The sequence below is a fragment of the Notamacropus eugenii genome, chromosome 3 (genome assembly GCF_028372415.1).
Source record: "Notamacropus eugenii isolate mMacEug1 chromosome 3, mMacEug1.pri_v2, whole genome shotgun sequence".
In the NCBI taxonomy this organism is placed as follows: Eukaryota; Metazoa; Chordata; class Mammalia; order Diprotodontia; family Macropodidae; genus Notamacropus; species Notamacropus eugenii.
In genome coordinates this window covers 377,708,552-377,732,116 of record NC_092874.1, presented here as the reverse complement: position 1 = coordinate 377,732,116, position 23,565 = coordinate 377,708,552, and the positions used below count along the sequence as shown (strand labels likewise).

Genomic DNA, 23,565 nt, shown 5'->3' with positions numbered 1-23,565 from the left:
CTTAGGGAGGGGGGAGGAATAGACCCCCAGGTAAGGCCAAGAGAGACAGCAATGAGAGGAGGCAAGTTAAGGGAGGGAGGAAAAGAGAGAGAGAGAGAGAGACCAAGACCGAGACCAAGACCGAGACCGAGACAGAGACAGAGAGACAGAGACAGACAGAGACAGACAGAGACAGACAGAGACAGAGAGAGAGAATGAATGGTGTGGAGAGAAAAGTAGGGAGAGAGAGAGAAAGAAGCAGAAAGAAGATGGAGGAAGAGGTGAAGGAGAAGGAAGAGGAAAGAAAAGAGAGGAGAAAAAGAAAGAGAAGGGCAGGGGAAGAGGCGAAAGAGACACAGATGAGAAGAGAAAGGCAGGGAAAGGGAGACAGAGAAGATAAAGGAGATGGTGGAGGAAGTGGGAGAGAGATACAGTGACAAGAGTAGAAAGATAATGAGGATGAAAGAAGAAGCAGAGGAAAGATAGGGAAGGGAGAGGATGGAAAGAGGCAGAGAGTGACAGGTCAGAGATTAAGAGACAAAGATTAAGTGACAAAGGGGAAGTATTTAAACAGTGGGAAAAAGGTGGGTGAAGGGAATAAAAAATAGAGAGCAGAGGGAGAGAGAGAAGGCCAGGTTTGGGGAACTGGTTAAGTCCTGTTTCCCCCCCTCCCCACCTCTACTTCATACCCCCTAGTTTGGGGATGGGCATCCTCTGTGCCCTTCTAGAGCCCAGGACTGGGCAGGCTTCTGACAAGTCAGATGATTGGGATGTGAAGACCCATCTGGGCCAGGCCAGAGATGACTCCATGAGATTGTGGTACTGCTTGGGACAAAGGATGGCTAGGGAACTTTCCTGGGGAGGGGTTGATCCCTCTTACCTGGGTCTTTCGGATACGGAGGTCAGCTGAAGACCGGTTCAGTCCTTCCTCTTGCTCGATGCTTTGCTCAATCGCTGCCAGGAGAGCAGGTAAGCAGAGTGAAGAGTGTGGAGCAGTGCAAAGGAGAGACCGTCAGGCTGGGAGGGGTGACCCACAAGATTTCCTATGACCCTCCTTCCCAACCTAACCATAGCTTCCTGGGAAAGGCTTCAAGGCATCTGGAATGCTTGAGAAAGCATACCTTGGGTACTAGTGATCTTCTATAACTGGGAATAGCCATGCGCTGATTCCCAATCTTCAGAGAACTGAGAATGTAATAAAATATACTTTGAGCCTAAAATTCTATTAAATGTAATTCAATCTTCCCTTGTTGATGTATATATTAACATTCATTTATTAAGTGCTTACTATATACTAGGTACTGTGCTAAATGCTGATGACACAAAGAAAGGCAAAAAAAATCCACAAAACAACAAAAACCCCACAAAACTCCCTCAAGGAGTTTACACTGTAATGAGAGGAAGAAGGCATGTAATAAGTAAATATGTATGTATAGAAATAAATGTACAGACATAGAACTGATAAAATGCAAGTATCAGAAGGTTAGGAAGGGAAGAGGCAAGGAAAGGCCTCTTGAGGAAGGCTGGAATTTGAAAGAAGCTAAAGGTAGGAGGAAGACCGAGAGTTTTCCAGGAATTGGGAACACAGCCAGTTTAAAATGCATGGAGCGAAGACGTGGAGCTTCATGTAACAGAAAGACTGAGTAGGTCAGTGTAACTGGATCATGGACTGCATGGTGGGAAGTAAAATGTAAGAATACTGGAAATGTAGGAACATTTTGGGCCCTTTTTCAGGCCTAAGGGCTGTGTCTAAGAACTTTGGCTTCCCCATTTTTGCACAGACCTAGGACCATAAAATGGAGATGAATAACTAGTGGCCTGCCAGTCAATGGCAGATTTAAGACGACCAGAGGAACAGTCACATTGCTCAGAAGGCTCCATGTTGGAGGAGAAGGAAACTTGACTTGGAGTCAGAACATGCACTTGCCCTCTGAGACTTTCTGGTGACCCTGGGCAAGTCAGTCTGGACCTCAGTTTCCCGCTCTGTAAAATGGAGTGATCTGACAAACTGAGGGTCAGATTTACATACCGGGTTTGGAATGTTGCCCGTGCTCTCAGATGAGGTCCCTGTGTTAGTCAGTTTTGCCTAAATGTTTTCTTTTGCTCAGGACAGTTTTCTGGTGGTTGAGAGGAGGGGGTGGGGATGGGGTGGGGTTAAAGAGGGAATGACTTTGGTGTTAAAAAAGACAAAAAAGCATCAGTAAGAATTTGTAAGTAAAATGAGTGAATGGCAGCTTTGGTGGCAGGGTAAAAAGAGCGCTGAATTTGGAGTTGGAGGACCTGAGTTCAAATCCTGAGTCTGCTATTATTATTTCCTCACCCCTGAGACCTTGAGTGAAAGGTCAGTTCTGACCTCTCTTACTGTGGTGGCCTTGGGAAAGTCATTTTTCTTCTCCGAGCCTAAGTTGCCTCAGCTATAAAATGAGAAGATAGGACTGAAGACTTTGCATACCCTTCCCAGTCCAAATCTAGTATCTCATGATTGGATTATTTTATTCAGGTCACAGATCCTGAGCTCAGAGATCATCAAGCCCACCCCCTCATTTTACAGATGAACTGAAATAACTTGTCCAAGATCTGACACAGGTACTGTCAGAGGTGGGATTCAAACCCAGATCCTCTGTCTCCAGTGCCTATAATAGTTTCCCTTTCAAGGATAAGGATCTCTTTTTAACATCAAAACATTTCACATGATTATCTGATAATAATAACTAGAATTCACACAGTGCTTTAAAGTTTACAAAGCATTTCAATTTATCCTCACTATAACCCTGGGAAGCAGATGCTATTCATTGCCTCCATTTTATAGATGAGGAAATTGAGGCAGACAGGAGGTTAAGTGCATTGCCCAGGACCACACAATTAGTAGGTGTCAGAGATCAAATTTGAACTCAGGTCTTCCTTCCTCTAGGTCCAGGGCTCTACTCATTGCACTGTCTCGCTGCCTAAGAAATTCTGTTGTACTACTAGTATTCAGAAGCTGAAGAAATGAATATTATCAACGACTAAACAAGAACATATGAAAATGTGTGGGCTCTGCCATAATTTTGCAAATCCTTTGCAAAGTAATTGCGATAATTACGCCATGGCCCTCCATTATAGTCAATGGGTCATAGGCTGGGAGCCCCAGCAATAGATGATCTCCAGAATCAGAGCTAGAAGCCACCTTAGAACACAGAATGTCCTAACTGGAAGGGAACTTGGAACATTAAAATATGGAACCATAGAATGTTGGAAGAGAGCTTAAAGACCATTCAGGACCCACCCCTTCATTTTATAGATGAGAACCCTGAGGTCCAGAGAAGGGAAATGACTTCTCCAAGGTTACATAGTAAGAGACACCAGGATGAGAATTCAGAACCCAGCCCTCATGACTTCCAGGCCTGAGTTGTTTCCACCATACCACAGAGATGTGCTGAATCAGTACTCAGCCTAAGACTTCACAAGCATTTGCTAAGTGTGGATAAGACTGAACTCAACTGCACAGGGCTCAAAGTTCATCCCCTAGGATTCTGGAGAAACAGGTGGGTTTTTTAATTGGTGCCAGTCAGATAGGAGACACACCTGTCATAATAACACCTGCAACCGGCAGCCATTGGAGACAGAATTTCTGTTCTTTTTTAGTATAGAGGGGAGAGTTAATTCCCGGTCACCCATTTGTTTCTCAATAATCAGTAGATAGGGTTTGAGCCTCTGTTGTCTGGGAGTCTGGATAAACAAATGAGATTTACCTGTAAATCTATGTAGGAGATGGTATTTTTTACCTTAGTGGAGAGATAGCATTTTCCCCTAGACTACAGCAGTGAGACCCCGAGGCCTTAGGGTGACGTTCCTCACCTTTCAACTTGGACCGAACCTTGTTGGCCGTCTTCTTGATGTCTGCAGTCAGGTCTTCTAGCTCCTGTTTGGTTTCTGAGAGGTGAAAGAGGGGAAAGGTCAAGTCTTTAGAACTTTAGTTCAAGTTCAATGAACAGTTACTGGGCTCCTAGTGTGAGCAGGAGTCTGTGCTAGTCAGTGGGGGAAAAGTAAAACTGAGAATCAATGAGCCTATAACTGACTAAATCATTAGTCCATTGACTAAGGACTCTCTCTCTCTCTCTCTCTCTCTCTCTCTCTCTCTCTCTCTCTCTCTCTCTCTCTCTCTCTCTCTGTCTGCCTCTGTCTCTGTCTCTCTCTCTCTGTCCCTGTCTCTCTCTGTAAAGCTCCTGAAAAACAATCATCTAGCTTCCACTGATGGAGAACTACTATTGAGGAACTCACTACCTTCCAGGACAGCCATTACATTCTTGGTTATCTCTAATTTATAGGGGGAAATTTCCTAATATGAAACAGAAATCTGCATCTTTGCAAGGGGCACTGGAGTTTTGTACTTAGGATCAAGAGATATGGGTTTGACAGTTCCAAGGGACTCAAGATGGAAAATGCCATCCACATCCAGAGAAAGACCTACAGAGGCTGAATGCAGAGTGAAAAGGACTATTTTCTTTTTTGTATTGTTTTGCTTTTTTCTTTCTCATGGTTCCTCCCATTCATTCTGATTCTTCTATACATGACTAATGTGAAAATATATTTAATAAGAATGTATATGTAGAGCCTATATTGAATTGCATGCCATCTTGGGGAGGATTATGGGAGGGAGGGGGAGAAAATTTAAAACTTATAAAAGCAAATTTGAAAACTAAAAATAAATTAATTAACTTTAAAAAAAAGATATGGGTTTGAGTCATGGGTCTGACATTTGACAGCTGTGTGAACCTAGGAGAAATAATTTAACTTCCCTGAGCCTCGGTTTCCTCCTCTGTAAAATGAGAATAATACTACCTATCTCCCGGGTCATCATGAGGAAAATACTTTGTAAGTCTTTATCAGTTTGAGTTTTTATTATCACTCCTGGTTCTGCCCTCTGAGACTCAGAAGAACAGGTTTAATTGCTGTTCCATGTGGCACCATTCCAGCTACTTGAAGGCAGCCATCATATCCCCCCTGAATTTTTTCTTCTCCTGGTGAAACATCCCTGTTCCTTCAACTAATCATGGGAAACTTGGAAACACTAGAAAACACTGTAGGGTTAATTTTTTTGGTGGGTGAGAATGATGATGAAACAGGAGCCAGTCATGGAGGCCTTGTTCTGACAACCCCATGACTGTGCAGATGGAGGGGAAAGATCAAGCAAACTATGTCATAAGACAGTGACCATGATGTAACACTGGATTTGTCGGAAGATCCGAGAGGCCAGTGTGCTGAAATGAAAAAATGAAAAAAGATGTGGAGTCAGAGGCTGTGGGTTTGCCTTGTGCTACCTGTGTGACTTTGAATAAGTTATTTCATTTGTGTGAACCTCAGTTCATGGATGAGATTGATCTGAGATTCTATGTTCAAGAAAAGGTTCAAGTCTCAACATAATTTGCTAGCCAGGTGACTCTCCTCTCTCTGGGTCTCAGTTTTCCCCTCTGTAAAATGGAGTTAAGATTTTCAAGTCTTGCTCCATTTTGCATATATCCACAATTGACACTTTAAAGTTAAGAGTATGGAGATGAGGATAGCATCATGTAAACCATAAAATGCTTTAGAAATGAGACCTCTCATTATCATCAATTTATCATTTTAGGGATGGAGAAACCCCAGAGATAGCTGGGGCAATTGGTGGAGGAAAAAAGGAATATATGTGAAATATGTTTTGTCCTAGAGTAGCCAGGGGCAGAGAGTAAGACGTGACACCTGACTTTGTGGACCTTTCAGTCAAGCAAGAGGATAAGAGATGCACAGTGAACTATATACTGTAGATGACATTACTTGTAAATGGTTTTTCGATATGAAAAACAAAATGCCATGTGAAGTCCAAGGGGAAGGTCATTACCAACAAGGGGGTTGGGGAGGGAAAGAGCTTTCTGAACTGCACCTACAGGGAAGGGAGAAATTCAACAAGTGAAAAGGGAAAGAGGGAACACGTAGGCAGAGGTAGAAAGGCACTGAGGTAGAAAAGCTTCGGGCATATTTAGGAGACAGAGTGCAGAGTCTACCTGAAGAATATGTGGAAGCATAATAAGAAACAAAGCTGGAAAGGTATTTCAGCATTAAGTCACGAAGGGCCTTAAATGCTAGGCAGAAGAATTTGAACTTTGAGGAAATAAAGAGGGAATTGGTGAATTTTTATTATTATTAGAGGAGAGGAATGACTAGATCTATGTGTAAGAATATGAGGGTGAGAAGGAGGGGGACGTGGGAAGACCCATTGGGAAATCTATTGTAATATACCAGGTAGGTGGTGGTTAGGGCCTGTACAAGAATGTGTCAGCAGTGACAGTAAGGAGGAAGGGATAGAAGCCAAAGATAGTGTGGAGGTAGAATCCATAGGATTCAATGGTTGATTATGACAATGAGCCAGTGGAGGTACAAACGACCTTTTTCCCCTCCCCCTGTCCTGGCTTGAGGACCCCACCCCCCACTCACTTTCATCGGGGTTGGGGGCGGCCAAGATGGCACTGTGCTGTTTCTTCACCTGCTCCACATCCTCAGACAGCTTTTCAATACAGCCTCGGATCTCTTCCACCTGTAGAGTTTGAATAGATCGGGGCGGGGGGGGGGGGGAGGGGGGGAAGAGAGGAGAGACCCAGGATAATAGGTGGAAGGGTTCAGGGGTACTGGCAATGGAGGAAGAGTCCTGGGACTTGAAGGAGAGGTGGTAGTATGGGGTTAATGGTAACAAAAACCCAAGGAGGGAGAGGTCATGAATGAGAGCTAGCCTCAGAGTCAGGAAGACCCGAGTGCAAATCCCTTACATGCTGGCTGTGTGACACTCCAGGCAATGCTATAAAACTATAACTTGTCAAGAAATGGTCAGTGTGCATCATTTTGGAGAGTACCTTATAGAGAGCTCCTGACACCCATGAAATCATAGTTCTAGTAAGGAAAAAAATACTCAAGGAAGTCTGGTAGGTAGATGAGGTCCAGAGGAAGAGGAAACCTAGAGATTTGGGATTTGGGTTTGGGGAAGGAAATGGGAGCTGGGATGCCTGTCAGGACAAGGACTGGGGCCTCCCATGAAATTTTTACCTGTTCAAAGAACTCATCCATGAAATGATCCCGGTCCACATGTACCACCTCCTCTTCATCATCACTGTCTTTTGCCTGGAAAGCAAGGGTAGATCATATGCATCTCTGTCCTGTCAAGGTCAAAACCATTACCCTCCACCCCAGTGTCCCTTATCCAAGCTTTCCACTTTCCATCAAGAAAAAGAGGGAGAATTCTGCTTCTTTGTTCCCCTGCCATGAAATTCAAGGACTGGGTATTGTTAGGGGGAGGTGACTTGTCTTCTCCGCACTCTGGTTCTCCTCATTCACTTTGACCTGGTTCGATCTCAGTCTCCCCTCTTGAAGTCCCCCACTCCCCAGGTCTCTCTGGCTTCTCCCTCAGCTGGCTCTGTCCCCTTTGCAAAGTCACAGCCCTGCTGCCTTCCTGTGGGGAGCCAGACACAGTCAGGACCATAGCCAGGGAGCTGGGACAGGAGAGAACAGGAGAAGGCTCACACAATTCTTCAACCCTGACGTCCTGAACAGGCCTCAGTGATGCTCTTCCCCTCCCCCTCTCCTTCCCACTCCACGCAGTTCTCTGCCTTTCATTCCGCTAACTTGACATCCACTTACTTTCTATTGCTTGGATTTTCCTGTGGCACTGTTCAGCCCCCCACCCCCAATACCCACAGGCAAAAAGAGGCATACACTTACACATTCACACAGACACACCCGCACACTGATACACAAAATGCTGTCATCCACCCACATCCTGATACACAGACATGTACCAACACACAAAGGCCCATACACACACATACACACACATTGACAGATACATGCATCCCCTCCCCCCTGTTCTACAGCCTGGTTCTATCCCCTCAAGTCTCAGTGTACCTAGGACTGCTCACATCCCTCAGTTTGAGAAGAGGTTGGAATACAACAAAAGAGCAGGAGGGGAGGACTCCCAACCCTTTCTTGGTCCTTCAGGTCAAATCCAGGGTCCACCATGCTGAGAGTATCTGGTGTCCACAGAGACGTAGCCCAAGCTAGTGGTCCTACGAGAATCCAGGTGGGACTCCAGATCACAAAACATATCCCAGGCTAAGCCTCAAAAAATACACCCTAGAAAGTGGTTCCAACAGAGTCCCAACCACGATGAGGCCCAAGATGGAATCTTGTCCAGATTTGAATCCGGAAACATTGAGAGAGCCCAGGCAGAAATCCAAGCAGGAAGCCTAGGTGCAAAAACAAGCCCAAGACAGAACCCAGACTGTCTCAGACAAGGTTTAGACGAAACCTAGACAGTACCCAAACAAAACCCAGGTAAAAGTCTCACATGCAACCTAGACAACATCTAGACAGCTTTAACAGAGCCCTGACAGCCTGGACAAACAGAACCAAGCCAGAACCCAGAAAAAGTCTCAGAATCTGGATAAGGCCTCAGTGTCTAGGCAGGGGCCACCTAGACCCCCAAATGGAGCATCAGGAAACAAATAAGTACAAACTGCTCTGGCATCACCGAACCTCAGATAGAGCCCAGAGAGAGTTCTCAAGTGAAACTGGACAGAAACAAGACAGAGCCTAGAAGCTAGAAACTAGACAGAACCCCGGACAACAGAGATTTCAGTGGTCATGTTCCTGTATCACCCACACCCCAGGGAGCCAGCTGTGGAAACTTTGGGGTGTGGTCCCATCTGTCCCTTCTGAGCATGGCAAGTCTTTGGAAATGTTAAGCTGTCATCACTACACAGACCCCACTGACCTGCAGATAGAAACATGCTGTGCTCATTCACAGAGAAAGCAACATACATCCATACGTGCACACAGATACTACCAGACACAATCATCAAAACCAAGAACCCAAACACAAGAATATATATATATATATACACCTGCCAAAACAGTCACAGGAACTAAGTGAACATGATCATAAAACACTTTTTATACAAATAAAGTCAGATCTAAATAACTGGAGTAAAATATTTATTGTTCATGGGTAGGTAAAGTCAATATAATAAAAAAAATGACAATTTTATTTAACTCATCTATTTATTCAATGTCATCCCAATTAAATTAGTAAAAAATTATCTTACTGAGTTAGAAAAAATAAAAACAAAGTTCATTTGGAAGAATAAAACGTGAGGAATTTCAAAGAAACCAAGGGAAAAAGATGTAATGGAAGGAGATTCAGCAGTATCAGACCTTAAACTTTATTATAAGGCAAGAACATTGTTAAAGTGTAAAGTGGATAATTTTGAGTATTTTAAATTAAGATTTTCTTGTATAAATAAAACCAATGTAGCTAAGAATAAAAGGAATGCAGAAAATTGGGGAAAAGACTTTCATAGACAGTCTCTCAGATAGGATGTGATTGTGTTGGAATACTGCTGTGGTGTAGGAAATGAAGAGCTGGTTGATTCAGAAAAACAGGAAAAGACTTGGACCTATGAAGGAAGAGGCTATCCACCTCCAGAGAAACAGATGACAGGTGGGCACATGCATAGCGCAATCTTACATATACATGTATGAGTGTATATATGTGTGTATGTGTATATATATAGCATGTATGTTTATAGATATCTCTAAGTATGTGTACATATGTTTGTATATATGTGTGTTCACAGATATCTAAGTATATGTACATGTGTGTGTATATATGTGTGTATGTGTGTATATATATATATATATACACATATATGAGTTTAATTGTAGCCTTTTTTAAGGTTGGGACTAGGTGAGGGAGGAAAAAAAAAGTAAAAAGTGCATAGCAGAGAATGAAAAAAAACCTACAAGGAAGCAAAGAAAAGCTGGGTAGCTTTGAAAAAAATATGTAGCGTTTATTATATAGGTTTTCTTGAAATGGAAATTTATTATTTTTTCATTGAATCCTCTCATGTTCTTCTGTGTATATGGAAATATTTTTTTCTTTTCTCATTTTGTATTTAAGTTTAAAATGAATTAAAAAATTACCAAAAAATGAATATATGTGCAGGGGTACACACATAGATATGAGAACAGATGGACATACTAAGATGCCCCAGGAATATATGTACAGGGGCACAGACAGATTCAGGAGCATAGGGTAGGTGTATACCAGGAAGAGATACCTTTTGTGGTACATGGTCACACACATACACAACAGGGAAATTTGCACCACGGTACCCCTCAGCATATCCACCTAAGGACAGGTAACCACACAATGAGACACAGCACAGAGAACACACACACACACACACACAGATACAGCTCAATATACATATATTCCATTTCTGTTTCTATTCTGTTTTTTTTTTCTGCCTCCTCTAGCTACTACCTTCCTGAGGCTGCTGACCTCAGTCTCAACTCCTGTCCCTGTCTCTTCCCGGCCCCTTATTTCCATCTCCTTCACGTTCCTGGGCCAGTCTTCTTCCTCTTCCTCCTCCCACCTCATGGCTGCCTTACTTAGCACTAGTGTCTGGAGAACATACCAATCACCCCTTCTTGCCCCACCTGAGCATAGACCTCAGTCCTGGGGTCCCAAAGGACCCACCAAAAGGCTCCTTCTGCCCTCCAAAGGGTGGATGATGGTGATTCAAGAGAAAACCAGGTACAGCACAAAAAAATATTGAACTGAAAAACTCTCCCTGTACAGGCTATTCCCTCTGGAAACTTCTGCTTAAATTCTCAGCTCTATCTTCCTTTCTATAAGTCACTGGATCCTTCCACCTCTCGGCCAAAAATCTGAGAGCTCCCCCATCCCCAGCCCCTTTCCCTCCACCCTATGGTGGATGGCCTTAGAAATTTCTTCTTGAGGCCTAGCTTGTATTCCTTCAGCTGTGTCTCCAATGAATTCCTTCACAATCTGATCTGTGAGGGAAGCAGGGAAGTGGGTCTATTACCCTAATTTAAAAGATGAGGAAATTGAGGTCAAGTATTTGCTCAAATCAAAGGGAAGACTGAAATCTAAGCTTCCTGACTCTCTGACCAGTGATCTTTCTATTAGCATTCACAGCATGCCTGTCTTCTCCCAAAGTCTGAAAATCATGTTACTTTCCACCAACAGGCTGGTTTCCACAGGTAGCTGATCTCTCCTTCTCCACTTGGGTCGGCTCTCTTTCTCCTCTCATAGGAGTCCATCCTGTTAGTTTCCTGTTAGTCATAAGGACAACTGGAGGCCAACCTCAAGGCTGGTAGCTGCAATTCATCAGACCTAGAGTCTCTGTCCAATCTCAGATCACTGTCTCTGGAACCAGATTCCCCCGAGTATTAGTTCTAATTTTGTTATTGACTATATCTCTTCCTCTCAATAGGCTTCAGTTTCCTTTACTGTAAAAAAGAAAAAGCGTGTGTGTGTGTGTGTGTGTGTGTGTGTGTGTGTGTGTGTGTGCGTGTGTGTGTTTTGGACTGGATCTTGGGGGTTTTTTTTCACATTTTTTGGACTTTATTTCAACATAATTGGTTTCTTCTATAATCATATGTATTTCATTTTTGTGCTTTTACAAACATTATTCCGAGAAGATGTCCACAGGCTTTACTAGACTGTCAAAGGGATCCATCACACAAAAAAAGCTTTGACCCTCTGCACTGATCTCCAAGGTCCCTTCTGTTATGGTATGTCTTAAAAGGTCCCTTTTCAGCAGCAGCCTTCTGTCATTCTGTGATTACAAGAACAATGAATAGAGCTTCTTGGTCTTAGAATTATTAGACTCAGACCAAAAGAAAGAGTGTTAACAGGCAGGTGAGATTTTAAATGAAAATGAAAAACGTCTGTTGTTTTTTATTCCTCCCCAACCCCCACAATTTCCAAAATCTTCTAAGGAAAGATTGAGGCTCTGCAACCCGCAGGAGGGGTCCCTTAAAATGTAGGCTATGTGGGAGAATCCCAGCTGCTTACAAGGGTGCCTCCCTTCCTACCTTCCCTACCCCCCCCCCCCCATCTTTTCCCCAAGCCTTCCTCCCAGAACCTCCAACTCAGGATTTCCCTGCCTTGTGCCTCCAGCACACCAGATCTTGGGCTGCTGCCTCCAGCTGGCTCCAGATTGTAAGCCTGCAGGAGGGTACAAAGCTTGGGCCTCCAGCCGGCCCAAGAGCTGTTACTTAAGCACTGGCTCGATCAGGAAAATGCAAGCAGGGAGGAGGTCATCCAAATCCTGTCTTGCCTCCCGCCTGGTAGGTCCAGCCCTTTTAGGGCCCCATAAAGCCAAACTCCTTGCAATCAGACCCACAGATGATAAAAGGGACTAGAAGGGGAGAGTTTGGAAAAGGGAGAGAGAGAAAAGGACACAGAGAAATACAAAATGCAAACGGGAAAATAAAGAGACACACAGAAAAGAGAGAGGACGGGAGAAAAAGAAAGGAAAAAATGGAGAAAACAGAGAGAAGAGAGACAAACCTAAGTAAGAAAGTGAAAGGAACAGAGGCAGAGAGAGCCAGGACACATGTGCAAAAGGCAGGGAAGCAGTGACTGAGAGACAGATGGTGATGGAGAGACATATAGAGATGACAACCCAAACAGAGAGACACTGAGATTGAAACCCAAACAGAGAGACACATAAGCAAACTGGGTGAGAGATCAAATGGAAAACACGCAAGCCTGCGTGCACATGTACACACACATTCTCTCTCTCTCCCCCCCCCCCCTCCTTCTTCCTATCCCTCTCTCTCTCTCTCGCCTACGGCAATGTCAGCTCCCTTTGGAGAAATGATGCCCAAATCTGAGTTCTAACAGGGCCAATGGCTTCAGTCCTTCCGGCTCCCTAATCCGGTCTTCATTCACCTCTCTCTCTCCTCTCTCTTTCCCCTTTCTCTCTTGACTCCTTTCCTACATCCCTGTTCCTCCCATGACCTGAACCCTCTCCCAGTTCCTTTCCCCTTCCATCCCACAGATCTAGGTCCCCTTTCCCTTACCCCCTTTCTAGCTTACTCTTTGCACGTTGAAGGCTCACCTCTCTTCCTTCATTCTCACCTTCTTTCCTTTCCCCCAGGGCCAGCTTCATACTTGGGATCCTTCCAGCCCAATTCTCTTCTCACTCACTTCTCACTGCCTCACTCACTATCTACTTCTCGTTTATATCCCAAGTAGTGACACTAAAGACTTCTTTCCTTCAAGTACACCCTTCTTCCATCTGTACCTTATCCCTCCATGTCTCTAAGTCTCCACTGCATCCCTCTCTGGTCTCCTTTTCTAACTTAACAGGGCTTCTTAACATTTTGAGGGAGTGGGCAGATCATGGACCCCTCTGGTAGTCTGGTGAAGCCTAATATTACCATGGTTTATTGCTTACATTCATAATTGAAGGAAACTCAATTTCAGTTAGAGGTGAGTGAAAAATAAAGGTACATACACACACACACACACACACACACACACACACACACACACACACACACTTCTCCATCCACGATCGCAGACCAACTGAAATCTATCCACAGATCCAGATCAGGAATTCCTGCTTTAATCCCTAGCTCCTTTTCCCCAGATCTCCCTCTTCATGTAAGGCACTTTTCTGTCTGTCGTCCTTGAGCTCATTCACTCTCCTAACTGTTCCTTCAGTCTTCTGCTTTCCCAGATTCTCTGCTGTCGTGTTTTCTGGCCTCTCTATTTCTTCCCAGTCTCTAAATCCAGTTTCTGTTCCCTCCTGACCCCGTGTTCTTTTCTATCTTCACCCTCGAGGCCTTACCTCCTTTTCCCTCCATCTGTCCTTCCCAGTTTTGGGCATCCATTGCCCCTTCTGGTGCCTCCAGCTGCTCCTGACTTCCACCTCTTACAGCCTCCCACTTCCCACCATTCCTTCGGCTCCCTCTTTCCCCTTTCCCCACAGGCTCCATCATTTTCCTATTCCAGATTCCCCTACCAACCCTCTTCTTTTCCCCTTTCCAGTCCTTTCCTTTCCCAAATCCAAGGCTTCACTCCCTAGACTTAGATCACCAATCAATGGCTACCATAGCCTAATAATGTCCCCCTCCTGTTGTTTCTCAGTATATTCTAACGTGCCTTCAAAACCTAGAGGTGACACATCCCTCTCATTTCTCTGGACTATGTCCCTATACTCCAAAACTTTCCAGTTTTCCCTAGTATCTCCCTCCCCAGTCTCTTTCAATTTATTTGTCTTCTCCTTTCCATTTGAACTTCACCCCAAAAATGTGACAGCCAGGACAATCTTCATTCAGTCTCCCCGCTTCCTACCTTTCCCCTCCCAGCTTTCCTCTTCTCTTTACTAGAATTTCATTCCTCTAACTCTTCCTAAACCAGTGGAGGCTTTTACCATCCTACCCATACCACCCCCTCTCCTACTAGTATAAATGGTCATTGATTGACCAACAAGTACATCAAATCCTGATCTCCCAGAATGTCTATACCAGCCCCTAGTCACTCCTCTCAAGAACTCCCCAGCTCCTCCCACCCCTCCTTCCAACATTTGGGTGATAATTCTGCCACCCCCACAATTCCTCACATCCCAACTAGTGTCTCTTTAGTTTACTCAGATATGAAGTTTCCTCCCCTTTCACCTTCCCCTAGAATAACCTTTTCAGAAAATATTCAGGGACCCCCTACATTTTCATTCTTCCCTTTGATACCACAATCCCATAAATTCACTTTATCTCAAGCCATATAACCTGTCTCCCTTTCCTTGACTATCCTTCTTCCTAAAATCTGGGGAGCCCTATCCTTCAAAATGACATCTCCCAACCTTCAGCTCCTTCCTTCTATCTCATGTCCCAATTCCCTCTCCACCAGGAGACTCAGTTTCCTAAACCACTTTTTTTTAAACATTCCCTTTCTCTTGTTGCCCCTAAAATATCAAGGACTAAGTATCAACGTCCCTGCTCGATACCCTCAGCCATCACCCCCTTTTCCCTTCCTTCTGTGGGGGCATCCTAGTTTTATGCAAGGCCTTGAATAAGCCACCCCTTCAAACCAAACACCTTCATTCCTATCCAAATGCTTCCAAGACTGTTTCTTTCAGTCCTTGTCTTACTGTTCCTAATTACTGGAGTCCTTCATGGGCCTGTGGACCCCTCCCTCCTCTTCAAATTCCCACATCCCAGACTCTCCTGGGCTTTTTCAAAATTCTCCTAAAATAGCAACATCTCTGCAAAACCTGTGACCCTCAACCTCTCAAATTCATCTTTCCCCCAAGTCTCCTACTGCCCCTTGGGGGTCCAGAATTTCCTATTGTCTTTCATCTTCATGCATCTCACCTTCTCCCAGACATAGGGGACTTTTGCTGCCCCAAACCATTTCCCATCACGTTCCCCAATCAGCATACTCAGTACCTTCTTGTCACTCCAAGGCGCTTCCCCATCCCACACAAACTATCACGGTGCCTTGTTCCCCTGAGCCATCCTCCGCCAACTCCCCTTTCTCCCACATCTCATATTTGGTCCCAAGCCCAATCCAATATTGGGGTGTCCTGACAATGACAGTTGCTGTCTATCTATTCCTCCTCCATCTAGGCCTTTCCAAGCTCTCTCAGGTTCTTCAAATTTCAGGAACCCCCATTCAGAGAAAAGGTGGGGGGAAATATTTACACAAGCCCATTCCCCCACCTTCCTCTTCCTCAGCTACCCTGGGCTCCCTCCGAAGCTGTCCGGTGTTCTTCATTCCTCAGCACCCCCCCCCAATATTATGATCCCCACTGAAGACACTGGGGCACATCAGCTTGTTACACAGCTACCATTAAAGTCTATTCCAGTCCTCACAGTCTCTCTCATTCTCTCAAATATCATCATATGACAATCTTTGGGCCCCAGACCCCTTCCCCTCCCATCTCCAGGGGACCTATCTTCCTTATTCTCTCCTAAACACATCCTATCCCCTGCTATACACTAGGTACTCTCTTGGAAATACAGAGTATCAGAGGCCCCAGTCTAGCTCCCCAAATTCCTCTTCTCATCTTAGTCTCCTAATCCCTCCCAGGCTTTCCCAATACCCTCAGAATATGGGGGTACACTCTGGAAATACTGGAATCCCGGAGATAACCTGTGTGTGCATCCCATTAAGTCACCTCTGGTCGAATTCTCCGCCCCTCATCTCAATGCCTTCTCCATGCCCCCTCCCCAAATAATGGGGTGCTTGGTGCCCCCTGACTTTCTCTCCCCCCACCTCCTCCCTGCCCCCCAGCTCACACTCCGCAGCTCCTGGGTCCGATCCTTCATCTTGCGGCGGCTTCTCCTCCTCCTCCTCGTCTCTCCCTCCTGCCGAAGCTGTGAGGGGGCACGGGCCAGGGGCGCAGGGCTTCCCCGGAGCCTGGCGACTGGAGGGGTACCTGAGCCACCTGGGTTCCCCAGGGGAGGGGGCGAGGGATCGAGCCTGGCCGGAACAGGGGTAGGATCAGGGGCCTGGGCCGGGCTCGGCTGTACCAGGGCTGCGGTGGCGATGCGGCTGCGGCAGAGGGATGGAGGGATGCGGGAGAGGAGGCGCGGGGGAGGGGGGAAGGTGGAGGGGAGGGAGGGGGAAGAACGGGGTGGGGGGAGCAGGAGGCATGCGCAACGCAGGGTCTGGGGGCGCCTGGGGGATGTAGTCCGAGGGAAGGGGAGGGGAGGGGAGAGAGAGATGCACTAGAGGGAGGGGAAGGGGTGGGAGGAAAGATTCGTGGTGATGGAGAAGGTAAGGTCAGGACAGGCACGCACGGAGACAGGCAAAGAGCTAGACACAGAGACGCAGAGAGACAGAGAGGCAGAGACACAGAGAGACAGAGACAAAGACAGAAAAGAAGGGTGATGACAAAGGATTTGGAAGGGGCAGACAGGGAAAGCGAAGGGTAGGGTAGCAGGGAGGGTAGCGTGTCGGTGTGTCCTTTTATAACAGTTCATGGTTTGGGTTTTGTTTGTATTTTGCCAGTGAACCTGTGCGTTTCTCTAGGACATGCCCTTGTGTTTCTGTGTGTATGTGTGTGTGTGTGTGTGTGTGTGTGTGTGTGTGTGTGTGTGTGTGTGTGTGCAAATAAAGTGTGTGTTTGGAAAATAAAAATAATGTGGATCTTTTCATTGTGATACCAGACATAAATAAGCCAGTTCTAGTCTGCAGAGTCCCTGGTGCAGCCTGGAGCCTAGACACCAGCAGACTCATGCCGCCCTCTCCCCACCCCCAGCAACCTCTACCCCACCACCATCCCCCCCATAGCCGATCTCTACTTGCTGCATTGGTTGCCCAATACCCTTTCATTCACAAAGCTCCCATCCCTGTTAGAGACATCCCAATAATACACTGAAAGATGATATAGACATGACTCCATGAACACAGTTTTTATTTTTTAAATGACAAATAAAAACCAACAGAGGAACCACCAGACAAACACAAACTCACACCTTGACTCAGACGAAAAGATATTCTGGTACATACACAAATCTGGATGGGTCCAGCTATGTAAAGACACCCAGAGCAACAGGAGGAATGGGTAACCAGGGTTTTCCTTCAAAGTCCAAATTCAGAGAATGCTGTATTGGAGGGCACTTGTACATCCTTCAGTAGCTAGAATTGACAATTTCACAATTGGTTAATGAAAATAGAGGCAGTGTGGTGCAGTGGATAGAAAGCTGGCCTCTGAGCCAAGAAGACCCAGGTTTTGAATCTAGCCTCTGACAAATGCCATCTATGTGACCCCGAGCAGTCCCTTACCTTTCAGTTCCCTAGGCAACTCCCTGAGACTAAAAGTCGTAGAGAAAGTGCTAACCTGCTTTGAGAGAGGGAATTTCCTCACTTGGAAATTCTCTGTGCCAATGAAGTCATAAATCCAGTTCCTATCCCATCAATAAAAATCAGTTTTAAATAAAGAAGCTAACCAAATGGTCTATAGGGTGAATTCTTCCCCTGAGTTACCCACTCTGCCCACCCCCAATTTACTGCTTGTCCTGGCTCCTTTGTGCTCCTTGTCCTAGTGGCAAAAATCCCTAGGTAGGGCTCATACACAGTGGGCATGACACTACAACTACCATTGTCTATCATCATCATCAATAAAGCTTTATTAAGCATTTACTGTATGCCAAGCATTGTGTTAAGCACAATTGCAGACGCTCCCATTGTAACGGAGGAGACAACATATAAATGATTACAAATATACAAGATATAGACAAATGTTTTAAGTGGAAGGTAATCCCAGAGTGAAGGTACTGGGGGCACATGGAGGGGGTGGAGAGAGGCCCATTTTTACCCTTTTTCCATTAAGAGAAGATTCTGGATTTTGCAGGTTGTTTAGTGCAGAGGGCAAAGGACAGGAAAGTTTGGGTACCTGCATGCTGAGATGTACTCTTACAATTTGAGAAGGAATGATAAAGTCAGAGCCTAGAGGATCAAGGGGGGGGGGTTCTAGAATAGAACATTCATGTCAAGAATCACCATTAGATTGACTCTTCTTTAGAAACTGATCCCTTGTCTTGACTTCCTTGAGTCTGTCGCTCGTACTATCATTAGCATCCCCATCATTCCTTATTCCTCCTTTCTCCTTCATCTTCTACACCCAATTGGCACTAAATGATGTCAATCTTACCTCCACAAGAATTTTCTAATTCAGAACATTGCATGAGGCCAGGCCCTCAAAATCTCTCTCCTGGACTGCAATGAGAATTTCCTTACTGATCTTCCCATCATGCATACATTGCTAGGGAAATCTTCCTGAGGAATAGATCTGAGCAAATCATTCTGCTGTTTGAAAACCTGCAACTCTGTCTATAGGTTAAAGTCTAAACTCCTTGGTCTAGCATTCAAAACCTCTACAATCTGGGCTCTGTCTCTCTTTCCAGACTTATGTTGTCTCCCTCTGCTCACAGGTGGCACAGTAGATAAAGTGCTTATTCTGGAGTCAGGAAAACTCATCATCCTGAGTTTAAATCCAGACTCAGACACTTATTAGCTGCGTGACCCTGGACAAGTCACTTAACCCTGATTACTTCAGTTTTCTCATCTGTAAAAGGAGCTAGAGAAGGAAATGACAAAGCACTCCAGTGTCTTTGCCAATAAAATCCTAAATGGGGTCACAGAATCAGACATGACTGTAAATGATTGAAGTTCTGTCAGAGAGGTCTCCCCATTGTCTCCTTCTCATTGTCATGCTAGGCTCATTCCTGTAAAGCCACTCCTCCTTCCTCTCTGCCCAGCTAAATTCTATCCATCCTTTAAAGTCCATCAGATCTTTGCTTTTCCAAGAACCTTTCCCTACCCACTTTAGATCAGCATGAATTCTATCTTCTCAGAGTGCCTGGCACATAGAAGGCACTTAGTGCATGTTGACTTGGCTTTTTGACTATAGAAATTCTAGTCTCTTCTGCTCATTTGAAATATAATCTATTTGCATTATTATTATATTACTCTGGGCCCAAGGTGATGATGATGATTCAGAGAGAAAGAGGATGACAGAGATGATTGTCCTTGCCATCTGACTAAGACTGAATAACTACCATAAGGTGATGGGATGGCTAGACTCCCAGCTACTGATGGCTATGGCCAGAGATTCAAGTGGCCAACTAAGACTTCAGCAGACCAGTGCTACAAAAACAATACAGATCAATTTCCATTCCCAAGTCTGGTAGGTACAGTTCCTGCTAGGCTGATGAGCTAGAGGGGAAAAATTGCTTTTCTCTCGTTTGATTCCCTTTGGTATAGTCTGTGATCCAGAGCTGGGGTCTAGGACGCACATTTCTTGCCCTTTCCATGATCCAAGGGTGAATGAGTTTCAAGAATTTCCCTAGCCACACCTAAAGAACTAGGAGAGTAAGTGGGAAGAGCTTTTAACAGATGCCTGAAGGGAGATAGCTCCACATAGCAGCACTTAATGCTTTCCTTCCATTTTCCCTTATGTTCAAGAAATTATGTGATCACAGCATATTCTGAGTCCTATGAATATAGGGGTTGGTGAACAGAGAGAGGAGAACTTAGGCATGAAGCAGAAGCTCTAGAGGTATGGATTTCATGTTTTCATACTTTGAGTAATCCTACATAGTGAGTATTTAAACTGGTCCTTTCTTATTTTGAAGGTCATATTTCTTTTGTTTTAAGGAGCTTCTGTCATTCTGTTGACCTATAGTGACCCTCCAGACCTATGAAATTCCAGAGACCTTTCCCCATGAACTGCTATCAAGCCATGTTTCCCTTATCATCCAGTCCTCATCCAATTGGTTTCTTTAAACCAAGTACAGGATTTTATACTCATCTTTATTAAATGTCTTTTTATTAGATTTGGCCCTTCATTCTAGTCCGGTAAGATCTTTTCCATTTTATCATCAAATATGTTACCTATCTTTCCTAGCACTTTGTCATCTATAAATATGATAAGGAAATCATCTGTTTTCATTAAAAGGTTGAATAGGACAGGATAAAGGACAGATCCATTGAGCATGCAACAAGAGATCTTTTTTTTTTAGGTTGACACTGATCACAACTCTATGAATGATTCTTAATCCACCTAACTGTATTATCACCTAACCTGTATTTCCACTTATCCACAAGAATATTAAGAAAGACTTTGTCAAATCCTTCATTAAGAGCTAAATACACATCTACAGCATTCACTTGACCTACCAGTCTAGTTACAAATATATAACATCTATTCATTAAGCTGTCCTACTAAAATGATCAATACTGTTACAGTATCGTTAAGAGCCAAATGGTAAGTTGTAGAAAAGGTGGTTTGTGTTGACAATTACAGTTTAAAGTATCCTAAAATGTGCCTCTATGGTCTATAAGGATAAGGAGAAGATAGAAAGAAAGGAAGGAAAATTTTCCTTCTTGTGAGAAATGGCATAAGTGTTATACTATAGGAAAAGTATAATAAAATATAGTAAAATAATAAAGTATAATAAAGAATGAGTGTAATGAAGAGATTGTTTTATATGATGGAGTGAGAGAAGGTAGAGAAGACAGAGAAAATAGATATGGAGAGATCTGCTTTTCAGATGCTGTTTTTGCCTTTATTTTGTAAAGAGGATTTGGTATCTTGAGAGAAATTTAATAGTGTGTGACTCTATTTTCATAAATGAAAAGAAGCCATTTGCCGTTAGAGTGAGGGTTTGAGGTAACTAGTTGTGATTTTTACACAGTCAAAATATGCCTTTGTTTTATTAATGCTTTCATCTGGTAATAAATTGTATGATCAATAATTTTAATATTTATTTAATCACGGAAGGTTAAAGAATTTAATGTATTGAGAAATGAGTAATTATTATCGAAAAGAGATTTTTTCCAGGTGATTATATAAATAATATCTAACAAACTGAGATAGGGCTTGAGATAATTAATGAGAAAAATGTTGCAATTTATTTATTGAAAGAAAATATCCATACAAACACCTAGATTTCCCTGAGGACTCAGAATAATAAAATTAAATGTGAGAACTGGACAAGTAGGCTAAGAGGTGACCTAGAAGTGATGTTGGCAGACTCTAGTATACTTGCTACGAAAGGAAATTAGAAATGTCAATAGAGACAACATTAAAAGGCACCAAGCTCAGGTCTAACATGATGAACAATGTTGGAGCCATAATATGAAAGTTAAAGCACACATCCTTCCTTTCCGTCAACAATTGGTATACAACAAAAACGGAAAATTACAGTCATGCTCTTAACTGTTTTCAGGAACAGATTTTGTTGGGGGGTGAAGGGCGGACAGTTCTTGGGAAGCATCTGTAGTATCAAAACAAAATATATACAAACAAATTAATACATTTTTTTTTTTTTTTTGCAAAAAGGAAACGAGGATATTCTGGGACAACTTGTTTTTGATGAAGCTATACTGCCTTGTAGTGACCACCACTTCCTTTTCCAATTGGCCCTCCCTTGAATAGTGTGTTCCAGAATTTTTCAAGGAAATAATATCAAACTTGCCAACCTCAAGTTTGAAAGACCTATCTTTTGAAAATTGAAACAGCATTTGTCCACCTCTAATCCAGCTGTATCCCTCTTGTTCTTCATGTGTTCTCAAAGAAAAGTAACAGTAACTCAGCTTAATATTGATCCCTTCTTTCAGGACTCTGGAATGTAGTTCATGTAGACCTAGTGACTTCAATTCAAAGAGAGCAGACATTGCCAAGTTTTATACCCCCTGAGCCACACAATGCTCTGTCATCTATAAATTAAACAAAGCTTTTTAAATTTAATTAAATCGAATCAACAGAATAGGAATCTTTAATATCATAAATAGTATAGATAAGCGAACATGAACTTGTTCACCAAATCCTTAAATAACAAGAAAAGATACTCCCTTGAAACTGAAGCAGAAATATGTGTAATAAGAGGAAGTACCATTTCCTGCTTTTGATTTAAAAAAAAAACAAATACCAAACACTTAGAGAAACTTCTAAAAAGAAGTACAGATCCCACAATCCTATTTCACCTAGCAGTAAGCATGATAGATCTAACCTTATGTTCCCCTTGTTAGATTGCCTGTGAAATACTATGTATACTTCCATGTGCCACTTTTTAAAAGGATAATTTATAATCTAGAACACATCCAGATGAGGGTGATTAGGATGGTAGAAACCTGAGAATTCCTTATTAATCATTATAGAAGGAAAGACCCTCAGGATCCCTGGATTTTGCCATCTTTCAAGGCACAGGACTCCTAGGACTTTCTAGCCCTTCTGGTTAACCTGACAGCTTATCTTTATTTTATGTGTTATTGAGATCAGGGACTATCTTATTTTTATTTTTTTCTCTTTGAATAGAGCTTGGCACATACTAAGCACCTAATAAATGCTTCTTTTATTCATTCATCCATTCACTCATTCTAGACCAAACAGGCTTTGATCAATATTTCCAAATAGCTAAAGCTTTGTCCTATGATATTTTTTGGACCCCATTTTGGGATACTTCATCCATCCCTACTATTTTATATGGACCTGGAATGCAGACCTAGGACCAAATGACTAGGTAGAATTGTTAGTTTGATGATAATCACATTAGGTAGATTAAAATTGAACGAATGACTGATTCCAAAAAGTTGTGATCAATAGATCAGTTTCAACCTGAAGGGAGGTCTCTGGTAAAGTGCATCAAAGATTTGTCTTTTCCTTTTGTTTGTTCAACATTTTTATCAATGACTTGGATGAAAGCAGAGATAGAACATTTACCAAGTTTATTGAAGATAGGAAGCTGGAGGGGAAAAGGATAGCTGATATGCTGGTTCACAGAATCAGGTTAGAAAAAGATCATAATAGGTTTAAATAATGGGCCAAATTTAACAAAATGAAAAATAATAGGGATGGATGAAGTAAAAAAAAAAAACACTTCATGAGTACATAATGAGAAACATATGACTAGACAATAATTCACATGGAAAAGGGGACCATATACTCAATATAAGTCAAGACTATGACATAGTGACCAAAAAAAAGTGAATTCAGTGTAGGGCTAGACCCAGAGTGAGAGAAGAAATAGTCTTGCTATATTATGCCCCATTTAGGTCACATCTGGAGTACTATATTTGGTTCTTCACAATACATTCTAGGAAAAGCAACGACAATCTGGGGCCCCTGGGTGGTGTAGCGGACAGAGTCCTAGCCCTGGACTCAGAAGAATGTAAATTCAAACCCAGCCTCAGATACTTACTAGCTGTGTGACTTTGGGCAAGTCACTAATTGCCATACACACACCCTCAAAGAA

At 43.4% G+C, this 23,565-nt stretch overlaps 1 protein-coding gene across 4 annotated transcripts in view; it reads right to left on the bottom strand.

Moving 5' to 3' along the window:
* STX1B (syntaxin 1B) overlaps positions 1-16,398 on the bottom strand; it is a 29,035-nt gene extending 12,637 nt beyond the window's left edge. For all 4 annotated transcript variants that reach the window (XM_072597528.1, XM_072597531.1, XM_072597532.1 and 1 more), the window contains exons 1-5: positions 16,102-16,398; positions 7,033-7,107; positions 6,430-6,529; positions 3,817-3,891; positions 860-933 (exon numbers count right to left, since the gene is read on the bottom strand). In XM_072597528.1, the coding sequence (XP_072453629.1) occupies positions 860-933; positions 3,817-3,891; positions 6,430-6,529; positions 7,033-7,107; positions 16,102-16,131 (354 nt within the window). In that variant the 5' untranslated portion in view covers positions 16,132-16,398. The remainder of the gene's footprint in view (positions 1-859; positions 934-3,816; positions 3,892-6,429; positions 6,530-7,032; positions 7,108-16,101) is intronic.
* Positions 16,399-23,565: the final 7,167 nt, after the last annotated feature.